The 12433-nt window shown below is 39.6% G+C and overlaps 1 protein-coding gene across 2 annotated transcripts in view; it reads left to right on the top strand.

Annotated features, from left to right (window-relative positions):
• Positions 1-207: 207 nt before the first annotated feature.
• Positions 208-12433, top strand: part of LOC309662492 (cyclin-Y-like protein 1) — a gene marked incomplete at its 5' end in the record, with an annotated part of 34334 nt that continues 22108 nt past the window's right edge. For both annotated transcript variants that reach the window (XM_082465249.1, XM_082465248.1), the window contains 3 exons: positions 208-433; positions 9546-9620; positions 11506-11540. In XM_082465249.1, coding sequence (XP_082321375.1) covers positions 208-433; positions 9546-9620; positions 11506-11540 — 336 coding nt within the window. The remainder of the gene's footprint in view (positions 434-9545; positions 9621-11505; positions 11541-12433) is intronic.

The raw sequence follows: 12433 nt of genomic DNA, 5'->3' as shown, positions 1-12433 counted from the left end.
CCGGGGCCGTACCCCTGCCCGGGGCCCCGGCGGCTGGGCGGACAGGAGAGCGGCGGGCGAAGTCGCGTCTGCATGTGCGGCACAGCCCCGGCATAGCCCGGGGCTGCCAGTGCCCGCCGCGCCATTGTTGGGGGAGGGGGCGGCTTCTGTGCTCGGCAGAGTTGGGGGACGAGCGGAGGCGGCGGCGGCGAGGAGTGAAGGCGCCCCATGGGGAACTCGCTGTGTTGTTGCCTGTCCCCCAATGCCAGCCCCAAGTCGGGCCGGCGCAGGGGGTCAGCGGAGCCGGACTGCGAGTCTGAGGTCTACAAGGCGGCGGCCGGGAATGCGGTGGCAGTAGCTCCGGCGGCGGCTACCGTGGAACCCGCCGAGTTGGATTTCGCAGGTGGCGAAGGCCACCACCTGCAGCACATCAGCGACCGGGAGATGCCCGAAGGTAAGAAGCGGCGGGCGCGCCTCGCCCCTCGCGGGGTCGGCGCCGTCTGCTCTCGGGCTTACCTCTGGCCTCCGCCGCCCCCAGGGTCCCCCGGGAGGGAGACGCCGCCTAGGGCTCCTTCTTGCCCGGAGTTGGCTCTCCCAGGGCTGGGCACCGGGGACGAAGGCTGGCTCTGCTTGGCGTCCCCACCCCTTATTCTTTACCAGTCGCGTCCGGCCAGTCTCCTTCCCTCTTCCCTACCCGAATGCCCAATTCTTTCCCCCGTTCCCATTTCCCAGCCCGGCCTGAGACCCTCCAATCCGCGGCCCTTCCTGTTCGTGGTTCTATTTAACATCTCGTGGGACTTAGCAGAGACTTTCTGGTGTAGTCTCTCTTTTCTTAATGCAAACTTAAATACTCTAACTTCGGCGTATCCATCCCGTCTCCCTATCCAGATGGTACCTAAGCGAAGGAACTAGGTAAGGGCCTGATGACAGATTTCTATTCCTTAAGGTAGTTGATACTCGAGACAATTAAGACAAACATTAGAGGATTTGTCATTTAAATTCAAAATAGAGATGGACAGAGTCAGTGTGGTGTTCTTAACTAAAATTCTTTGGATTTTAATGTTTTCAGTCGCCCTGATAGAAGCTACTTTATCCCTTCTAACTATAATTTGAACACGATAGGAAAGAAAATGGTGGGAGAGGGGCTTAAAATAACTGTGAACGGTGTGAAACGTTACTGCCATGGCTGCAGAGAATAGTTGTTGGGTTTTTTTTCTTTACCAAAGGAGACCCCATGGAGTTCTGATTACTTTTAAATTCCCACTTTGACACAAGTATGTCTTCAGTTGCACAGCCTTAACCGACTTCTTTTGCACGTTGCCTGTTCTAAGGGAGGGGTGAGGTGGTTCCTGAGACTGCTGGACAGAAGTTTCAAAGGAGAAAAAACAAATTCAGATTGTAATTTGTAATATAAAGGTTTGGGAGTTAACATACCACATCCATCCTGCAGAAAAATGTCTCCATGGCTCCCTCCTCCTCCGCCCCCCCCCCCAGTAGAATACTATTTAACTTTAGGAATGTTCAGGTAAAAGTTCTGTAGACTAAGTGGCTGGGGGTGGGTGTTGTCGGGGAGGAGAGGAGAGAGAGAAGAGAGGAAATGTTTGATTTTTGCCTCTAGAATTTTGGAAAGGGATGGCTCTAGGTTAAAAAAAAAAAAAATTCTGGGTAGCATAGTGGCACTTTAATAAAGACTGTTCTTTGAAGTATAAAACATTGTATCATAAAGATGTTAAAGCCCCACTGGCCCATTTGTTTCATTTAAATGCCAGAGATTATTTCATTATTTCATAGACGAAATGTCTTACAGCTCTTCTATTTAAATTTTAGTTGGGTTTATTTAATTTCTTTAAAAGTTAGAATAATGAAGCCTGTGGATTCACCCTTATGATGGACGTGGCTTTGTAAGTGGAAAGTACTCCCTTTTCAGAATCGTTAGATATTGTGAAAGAATGAACAAATTATGTGAATTAATTGTAGCTTTAAACACAAAGCATGTAAGTACTTGTGAAAACTTCTCTGCTTGTTGCTATAAGGTAAGCCTCTAAATGATTTTTAAAAACAGTTAGTAGTTGGCTAGTGTAGGATGAGAGACGAAAATTGGACCTTTATAGAATTCTTTTAAGATTTACAATGCATTTTCTTGTGTATTTCACTCGGCCCTTCCATCTACAAATAAGGCCCGTATATATTCTCCCTCTGTTGCCGATGAAGAAGCCAAGACTTAGAGATCTGAAATGACTGTGTAACACAGCTACTGAACAAAAGAGACAGACTTGGGAGGTGGTAGATATGCCAAATTCAGTTCTTGGGATGCTTAAGAAACTGTTTAGAGTGCACCTTATATTTTATTATAATTTATCCATAAGTTAGGCCTATCTCAGCATACTCCAGTTTTGATTATTGCCATTCCAGTTTATTGTACACAACTCAGAAGCAACATTTACCTCTCCATTCTCTGTCTGTACATACATTGCAATGGATATGAATAAAAGTAGAAGTCATGAAATAGCCTAAATTTATCAGTCAGGTAAACACGTTGATATAATTTAAAGAGTTTGTTCTGGTGAAATCCAATTGAAGCCGAGAATGCCCTGGACAGAGGGACATTAGGGGAAGCTGGTAAGCGGGCAGGTAAGGTACTAAGCATTTAGCATACGACTATGTATGATAAGGAAGGAGTGCTAAATCAGGAACTGGAAAAATAGAGTTCATGAGTACAGAATTTACCTTTTTATGTTTAACATGATTGTTAAAATTTCATTTCAATTTGTCTTTTTTGGGGGGGCATTCGATAAAGTGATAAGAGAAACCTCAATTTCAGCATTTGCCTATTAATTAAGTTTCCATAGAAACAAGGTCAGAACACCAAATATAAAGTACAGGCACATTGGAAGTTTGCTCTTCATGTCTTTATTTCAGACAATTTTGTATCAGTTTCCCTGGAAACTGAGAAATACCTACTCAGATATAAAACATTTTGGCTTTTCTACAGTGAAGAATTATTTGGTTACTTAGAGAAAATCGTACATAAATGATGCTCTGTCTTGTTCTTCAGAAACATTGGAGAAGAACATGATTTCTTCAAGCCATCTCAAAAAAGTAACTCCTAAGAACGTAGTATAGATTTCAGATAGACTCAAAAGAATTTTTTACTACTTTGTCTTTAACAGTATATCTAATATAACTGATGGTAGTGTCATAATAGAAAAGAAGATGCTACGGTCCTATTATCTGATTTTATTTTTATTCATCAACTTTTCATACAGCCTTTATGTTCTGACCTTAGGAGCTTTGCTAATTTTCTGGTGAAAGGTGCTCTCTCAAGTGACCCCTACCTCCCATCCCCCTGAAGAGTGGGTAGGGAAGGAATTGGCAATATGATGTGGAAAAACCTCTGAGCAACAGGTCTTTCCTTTTTTTGGTGACAGTATTAATGAACATTTGATGTGAAAGATTGAGAAAACACAGAAAAGTCCTTCACTCACACTCAGAATATCCAGAATTTTTATTAATATTTTGGTGTTGATTCTTCCTGAACCTTTTGTATGCATATAAACATAACATTGTGTTTATTTTACAAAGATGGGATTGTTCTTTATGTGCCACTTTGTAACTTTGTGTTATAAAGAAAAGTAACAACATGAAGCTCCTGGAACTGTGCTGACACCTAGAGAGTGCTCCAGGGTGATGTATTTCCATGCAACTGCGCATAGCTCTACAGCCTGCCTTTTACCAACTGTTTACTGGGCCATCGAATAACCTTGGAGCATAATTCATTTACCCAGCCTTTATGGTTGAGCATCTTTTATAATCCCATTATAATGCTTTATTCAGGGGACACAGATAAAAACTGATGCATTGTATTGATACTTCCCTATAGCATTCTGATTGTACACTTTGTCTTACGACTTAATTAAATTCATAGGGTGAGTCATTTTGTAGTAAAGGTATTTTAACATTAAATGTTCTTTTTCCAAATTAAAGTTACCATTGATTTTTCACTGAACATTAGATTTCCTCTTTTAGGTTTTCGTGGTTCTTGGTAACCTGTCTTGTGTCTTTGATTCTGAGTAACTAAACTACTACTCTAAGAGATCTGAAATTAACTCTGGTCCTAGGTGACAGACACATCAAAAGACAGCATTAGAAGAAATCTTAGATGATGTGGGAAAATTGGGAAAACCTTAACTGGTTTTGGGTACACTGAAACATGATTATTAGGCACCATTCCAGAGGCAGGACAAACAGTGGTTAGACAAGACAAAACCCGTATCCTAACTCAGGTCCTTACTTTCTAGAGGTGCCTGGGGGCTGACGACACAAGAATAACATCAGGTAGTGAGAACACTAAGAAAGAAAATGAAGGTGATGGGCTGGGGAGGAGGACAGTTTTACAAGGGGTGGTTAAAGACAGCTTCTCTCCTTAAGCGACCCATGAGCAGTCCTAAGAGAGCCGTGTGAGGCTGTGGGAGAAGAGGCTTCTGTGCAGTTCCTAAGAAGGGAATATGCTTGATGCGTGCCAAGGACAGAAAGATGGGTGGCTGCAGCTGAGTGAATGAATGCCAGGAGGAATATGGGGGATTAAGACCTTGTATGCCTAGTGGGCCTTGACCAAAAAATATGAATTTTAGTCTAATTGTAATGGGAAACCATTGAAGGATTATATGCAGGGGAATGATGTTAATTCTTAGAAAAAGGGAAGGGGGGTAGAGAGGGCGGAGGGAGATCAGACCAGCTACTGTGTGAGAATAGACTGTAAGGGTGGAAGGAAGCAGAGAGGGAGACCAGTTAGGAGGCTGGTGCGGTAGCTCAGGTGAGAGCCAACAGTGGCTTGAACAAAAAAGCGATATTAATAAGGGTCTAAAATAGGCTGTAGTATATAGATTGCTCTTGCATTTCATTTGATTCTCACCATGTTCTGAGTTAGGTAGTGTAGGAATTCTTCTCTTAGGTATAAATTGAGTTGTCCAAGGTTTTAAAAATGAGTATTGATAGAGAGTAGGACTGTAAATTCCAAATGCATGGCATATAGGAACAGAATTTATTGTTGACATTATGTGAGCTTCTTTGGAATACTACCTTTTTTCTCAGCCTTTTTTGTTGTTGTTGTTTTAGTGTATTAAAGTAATAAAACTTAAGAGTTAAAACAGTAACACTGCGTAATGTGAAATGAAATGAAGGTAACTTGCAACCCAGAAAGGTTCTTAAAAGTCCAAGAAACTGAGTAAAGTGCTCTTTAGAAATATATAAAGCCAGGTGTACTTACCTATGTGTCACCTCTCAGTCATGATCACTGTAACACTGATTGAGGATTAAAATAAGGCAAAAGTGAGAACCAGGGTAGAGGCAGGTACAGAAGCAGTTGGAAACCAGAGCTGGGAAGTTTGGAAGCCAGGATTGTCCGAAGCTAGGAAAGCAGGATCAAGGCTTGGGTGAGCAGTAGCCTGGCAGGTGCAGGAGCCTGCTGTGTACCCGCTGGTGAGGCAGCCCAGCTCAGGGCTGGCTGGCAGGAACTCCCTGACTGCGGTGGAAAGTGTGGACTCAGAGATGAAATCATCAGTTTACATGGTAATTGTAAAGATTGTAATGTTTGTATTATGAGCCATAAAACTAATACACTGCACAGTATAGGGATGCTAGGGCAGTTCAGTAAATGCAGTGGTTACCGTTAAGTAAACTGGTGCTCAGCAGTTGGCCCAGAAACTGCTGACATCTCCTGTTTATTTGGAATATATTGAAATCAATATGTCGATATTAATCGCTTTCTGAAATATGCTGCTTCTGTCAGATGCTTTCTTGGTCACTTCCCTCTCCCTCTAATATTTTAACAAGGACAAATCATTTATCGACAGTTTGATAGCATAGTTTTAACACTTTTAGCCTTCAGTAATGCATTTCATTTGTTCTAAGTTGCCTATGTTTTCACACTTTTAACAACTGCAATTGAGATGGATCTTAACAACTGGTAGAATCTTAGATTGGAGGAAAAACAGTACTCAGTGTCGGTGGTGTTTTACAGGTTTCCTCTGAGGAATGTTTACATGAAGACCGAGTTTAATTTTTTTTTAATCATACTTTTTCTACATCGACCTATCATGCTGTCAAATAAGTTGCAATTTAAATTGATAATACAAAAATGATGGGTCTTAAAATACAGTTTTAATCATAACCCCTAATCATGAGCTCAAGAATATTTCTCCTGGGTAAAACATTCTTAGAGGTTTCTAAAGAAATAACTTTCGGAAGAATCCATGTAATTTCCTGAATGCACAGTAATTCCCTGAAGTCTCTAAATTACTGTGTGTGCATGTGGTGGGGAGAGGGATGAGAGGGATGGTGGGTGGTAAAGCTTTGCTTAATAGTTGGCAGTCTTACCTTTGTGATAGTGAAGAGTGTGGTAGGTTTTATCATAGTCTCCTTAGGCTCTTGGGAAGATAGTTCATGGGAAGTGCAGAAATATTGTGTGTATGTATGAGTTTACTGTCTAATGGCTCACATGTCCATTCTATAAGATAGTGATGTGGTATTTTTCATTAGCAAAAAGTGCAAGTTATATAGAAAATTGTTAGTTATATAGGCTATAAACAAAAGATTAATATTTTCTGAAAACCTCATGCAAACTGACAGCAGTAGGGCCCTGGTGTTTACAGTACATTCAAATGATAGGCCAACTCACCAAAGTGGAAATAACACTGATAACTGTGGGAAAATGGTCAAACTGTGTAATCAGAAGAAATACAAATTAGATCTACAGTGAGGTTCCTCATTCATATCAGTAGGAATTTTTTTTTTTTTTTCAAGTATCCAAAGCAAGGGTAGGAAATCAAAATGTCATGATTGGTAGCATTATACCCTAATGTGCCCCCCACCTTCTTTAGGAAGCAATTTAGCATTGTACATGGAGCCGTGAAAGTGATCTAACCTTTTGGCTTAGTCATTCCACTTCCGAAGATCTTTGCTAAGGAGATAAAACCATTATTTTAAAAAACTATGTACATAAAGATTTTCCTCATAATATTTTAAGAATAGAACTTTGTAAGCACCAATCCCCAGCAATAGGGGATTGGCTAAGTCCAGTATAGGAATAACACTTGATGGGCCAGTGTGTATTCATTAAACAATAAATATGCAACAGTGGGGTGGAGAGCGCTTGTTAGTAACAAGAAGACATAAATTGTACACTAATTAGAGCTTTTTTTAACGTATAAGAAAAGCAACTAAAAGTAACAGTTGTGAATCATTGTGTGTTAATGATTGTGAATGGTTGTGTGTAACTTTTAAACAGAGCATCGTTTTGTCTCATGCAGATTTTTGTTCATGATATTTGATAAAGGAATGAGCAAGTGACTTTTACCTTTCCCCACCTTTAGTGTGATCATCAGTACTGCTGATTAACCAGGTCTCCTTCAGTTGCAAGTTAAAAGAACATCACAGAGTTAAGCACTACTTGACCCAGGAGTTAAATGATCTCCTCAGTTCTGCTCTCCTCTGTTGATGTCTCCTGAAAAGCCTTTCCCCTCATGATAGCAAGGGGAGTGTCCAGCAGCTCAAGACTAGCTAAGGATCCTAGAGTACAGTTCTGCCTTTCTCTTTTCTTGGCAAGCCCCAGGACAGCTGTGATTGATTGGCCGTTCCTGGATCCTGTGCCTACCTTTGAACCCCCTAGGATAGAGTAGGGAGAGTGCCAGCTTTTTTCTGGTCACTTGGGCTAAGTTTACTTTTTTTTTTTTGCATGTTGTCATTTCTTTTATCCCAGCCTTCTTGACTTTTGTATTTAGATCTGTAGTAGCACATCTTGGTTTGGCGGCTGTGTGTGTGTGTGTGTGTGTGTGTGTGTGTGTGTGTGTGTTAAAGCTTGCTTCTCTTTGATTCTGGCACTTAATTTTCCTGGACTTCCATTGAAAATTGTTAAGTTTTACCATGCCATAGACACTGATAAATAAGACAGCTACTTTGCAAACATTTCTGCTTATTTTTTAGATTCAAATGTAGTCTATTTACTTTCTTTTTGGTATAGGTAAGTAGTCATGAATTCTTTCGGAAGCTATAGGTTAGAGGCAGCTGTGAAAGTCTCTGCCTGCCATTTTGTGTACAGCTGAAATAATTTATTTTCCCATTGTCTTAATTTTTCAAATATGTAGGAGAAAAAATCTTTAAAATAATTGTATGGGTCTTTTACATAAAAATGTTGAATAGAATATTTTCTCCAAAAGCAGCTTGATAAACTTCAAATTCAGTGAAGGAATTTTCATGAAGAACAAAGCAGTTGGTTTAGCTCTGTAAATTACTAGTGCTGGCAATGACATTAAAATGGATGGCTCAGATTCCTGTTAAAACGGGAAGTCCAAAATTACTGTTCGTGCCACATTCTTTCTGGGTGGGAAAAGGGGATTCTAGGTAGATACATTTGTGAAATGCTGGGTTAGACAGAATTCACTACTAGACTAATTAGTTTTTAATATATCAATGTGTGTATTCTTTGGATTCTCTAAGAGGCAGGGATATATTTGTATTTCACTTTGACCATCAAAGCCATCTTTCAAAAACAGATCAGTTATTATGTGGTTTGGGAAATAATTGCCTTAACCATTACTCTTTATCTGAATCTTGGTCCAGTTTCTTAAAAGATTGGTTAAATGGTTTGAGATGGACTTTGCTGAGGAAGTGTCATAGGGCTTTTATGTTTGTTTGTTTGAAACAACAACCTTACTATCCTGTGTGGTAGCTTGTGCTTGTTTTGTATTTCTGCCTAAATAGAAGACGCTATCCCACCTTGGTGCAAGGTGGGCTACAGGCAGACCCACCTTTTCGTGTAGGTATGGCCAAAATTTTTTTCTAGTAGCCCTATGATCTGCTCCAGAAAGTACTCTTATTGAAGCCCCAAATTAATCATGCAGCGTGGAATGAAGAAGTGAGTTTAGCTTTGGAAATAGAGGGCAAAGTTAAAAATCACTCTCATGGAAGTGTTCCTCTAGATTAGAACATTGAACTTTTATGTAGTCCTCTTAAATCTGCCATGATGAATAGCCCCCAGATAAACCACAGCCAATGAAATGAGTTCATTTGTTGAATGGAGTTAGAATTAGCCATTTGATTGTCTGAAGAACATTTGCCAAAAGCAACTCACTTCGTTTTGGCATATTTGATATATTGAGCTGGTATCTGACAGTAGTTGGCCACAGCATAACTTGCTTCTTGAGACTGTTCCTGGAATGTGCTAGTAATATCAGCTTTAAAAGAGGGTGACTGAATTTTTAATTGATAAATAGGAGGGGAGTCACATATATGATTCATCTAAAAATGGCATAGATTATTTAGGTGCAAGTTAAAGAAGTCTAAGACATAGCCATGGTTTTTCTCCACATGTATGGAGAGTTTCTACAATTTTGCTGTTTCCCAATAGAATTTTTATATTGTGCCTTTACTAAAATTGCCTTTTTGTCATTACTAAAAGCTCTTCTCAAGACTATTAATAAGTGGTTTCAATCAATGTGTAGCTATCTTTAAAATCATGTATTTTTCTACTCAACTAAATCACCACACCTTTTTCTCTTCTTCCTATACAGACTTAGCTTTGGAACCAAACCCTTCTGACCACCCAAGGGCAAGCACCATTTTTCCGAGCAAATCTCAAACAGATGGTAAGGCAATGCTTTTTTTTCCCTGAGAAAAAGAGTGAAAACTGTTTTTGTTTTGTGTATTATAGGAGGTATTTAGAAAAACTCTTACAGTGGTTTAAATGTTTCACTTTTTTATGTATTCACTTGTCTTATTTTAATATGTTGATGATACAGTTTCCTTTAGTTGTCAGTGTTTTAGGGAGGAGAACACTTAGACTATCTGTTTATACATTTTGCCACCTCTTTATCAACATAGTCAACTGGCCACATGATTTAGATGTGGTCTATTTCTCCATGCTACTTTGTCCTTTTCCCCTTGCTCCGAAGAGCACATATGTTAAAGACAAATGATAGGGTTTAGGTCACAGTTAGGTTTTCATTTGGTCAAATCAGAAAAATCAGTTGTTATATGTGGGAATTGAGCCTTGTGATTTTGGCCCTGTTTTACACAGTGTTCAACCAGACGAGCCTATCTCACATCCAGATTTATGCTACTCAGAACTTTTAAGCTATTCAAAACTTTCTCATCCTAATGTAGTGCTGTGCCAGGGTAATAAGAGCAACATGCCATATGGGGTTTTCCAGAAGATTATCCTCAGCATGTGAAACTCATATACATTTCCTGTGTCCTCCTTGTTTTAAGATGAGAATCAGAACCGTAGAATTTTTTGCACTCCTGCTTGCCTGCTTGTCTTCCTGAATGTTATGTTAAATCCTAGTTTATTTGCTAAAAAGCCATACGTGACCAAGTTTTTCAGTTGATTACGAGAGCAGGAATACAAGAAGTGAACATTCCATAATATTTAAAGTGATGCAGCACAATAAAAAACGGAGGTTTGGTTTTTTGTTGTTGTTGTTTTGCTTTTTGTTTTTTTCCGTTAGATCACTGGTTTTTATAAAAGGATATAACTCAGGAACAGCCAGATGGAAGAGATGCATAGGGCCAGGCATGGGGACAGGGCACAGAGCTTTGATGCCCTCTGCAAGGGTACTACATGCTCACCAACCTGGAAGCTCCTGGGGTTTCTAACTTGCATTTTTCTAGTGTGTGTACTTGAGCCACTCCTTTCTGGTTAGGATTGCTCTATTTCTCAGTTTCTTCCAGAGCCATGAGCTGCTCACATGTAGAGGGGCTCTGGAGACAGTAAAAGAAAAGCTGTCCCATGCCTGTCTCTCTCTTCAGCCTTAAGGAATCCGTGCCTGTGATGCCTGTCTGGAGTTAAAGGAGGCAATGTGAGCAAGAGTGTGGCCTAAGACCCTCTTCAGGCTTTTATTCTTCTGGCCTTTGTTGGAGCAAAACCGTTTTGTGTGCTGTAGATATGTTCATTTAGGTCAGCACACTCATTTTAAAATTTACGTTTAACATAGGTTACTTTCCAGTTGTGTATTTTTTCAGTAAGGTATTTGAGTAGGTTACCATTAAGTGGTTCAGGATGCTTCCAGAGATCCTGGTGCGTTCGGAGACGAGTGCCTGGCCAGAAACTGGTTCTTAGAGTCGTCATCTGTAGATTGTGGTAATTAAAGTAAGCTGTGTGTAAATGAAGACTGAGAAAATACTCCTGGCTAGTAGTTCAGCTATGCAGCAGGTACATTTTTTTATTAGCTAAGTTTCTCACCTGGCCTGATTTGCTTTGTCCTTTTCTTTTGTAAATGGGGAGTCTTTCATTTGTGCCTAATACAGAATATCTATTAGGTCAAAAAAGTGAAACTAAGTTTTTAGATTTTATTTATAGGACTCATCTTGCTGGGTGATTTAAATTATATATTTTGTTGGAAATTATTTTAAAAAATAGAATGGAATTCTATCTCATTGTGTTATTGGTAATCCATCAGATAATTAGTGACTACTTTTATTTTTCTATGGCATTTGTATCAGAATTCATCAGTTAATTTTTTTTATTCTTAGTGCGGGAAAAGAGGAGGAGCAACCATTTCAACCATGTAAGTAAACAGTTGAAAAGTTAAGAAATTAATAGTTTGAATTAAAAATATGTCTGCCATGATTCCTAAAAATATGATGGATCCAATACTGTTAGCATGGACCTCTTTTTTGTAGATTTTCTAAATCTCTATTTTCCTAATTATCAAATGGATTCAGGAAAGTCTTTGACTTAGTAGTGCCCATTTTTTAAGGGTTCTGACATTTACGTTAAATTTCACTAATACGGTTGTAGTATAAAGATCTGCCTTAAATTCTTTTGCCTTATTTTTTTGATCTTATTTTTTAACCAAAGTAATAAAAGTATAACAGGTAAGTTAATTTTTAGCACTGTCCATTGACTTCTTGTCATAGCAGGTGAAAGCTGAGCTTCTTCGCTCCACCATGACGTTATTTCCCTCCCTGTGTTCCCTCAACATGTATCAGTTTTTATTAAATCAGAATCAATGTTTACATTACTACGACTCTGCAAATATTGTGCATTGCTGAGCCATATAGTTCTCTGACTGTGCCTCCTCCTTGTACACCCTTCATTCTTTTTCTTAAATATTAATGAAATTGGAGCACTTCTGCACTTCTCTAGGATAACCCAATCCCCCTTTTCCTAGCCAACGTGATCTCACACAGCCAAATGCAGTAAGTAGCTCCCTGCCCGGTCTCCCTGCTTTCACATTCTTCATTTTTTCTGTGGAATTAATTTCCTGACTATATTCACTTGCCTGTTTTCTAACAGCTATTTTTTTCCCCAAATGTTTTAACATTTGTCACATGCCTATGAAAACTATTTTCCGTCTACTAAGCCACATCTGTTCCATTTTTTTCTTGGAGACACTTTGCCCCAATCTTTTGTCTTCCTACTCCCATATAGACTAGTGTTCCCCTAGGCCTGCTCTAT

This window comes from Balaenoptera physalus, assembly GCF_965194825.1.
Source record: "Balaenoptera physalus genome assembly, chromosome: 6".
NCBI lineage: Eukaryota > Metazoa > Chordata > Mammalia > Artiodactyla > Balaenopteridae > Balaenoptera > Balaenoptera physalus.
The sequence above is the reverse complement of the archived record's forward strand: the minus strand, read 5'-3'. Positions and strand labels throughout refer to the sequence as shown.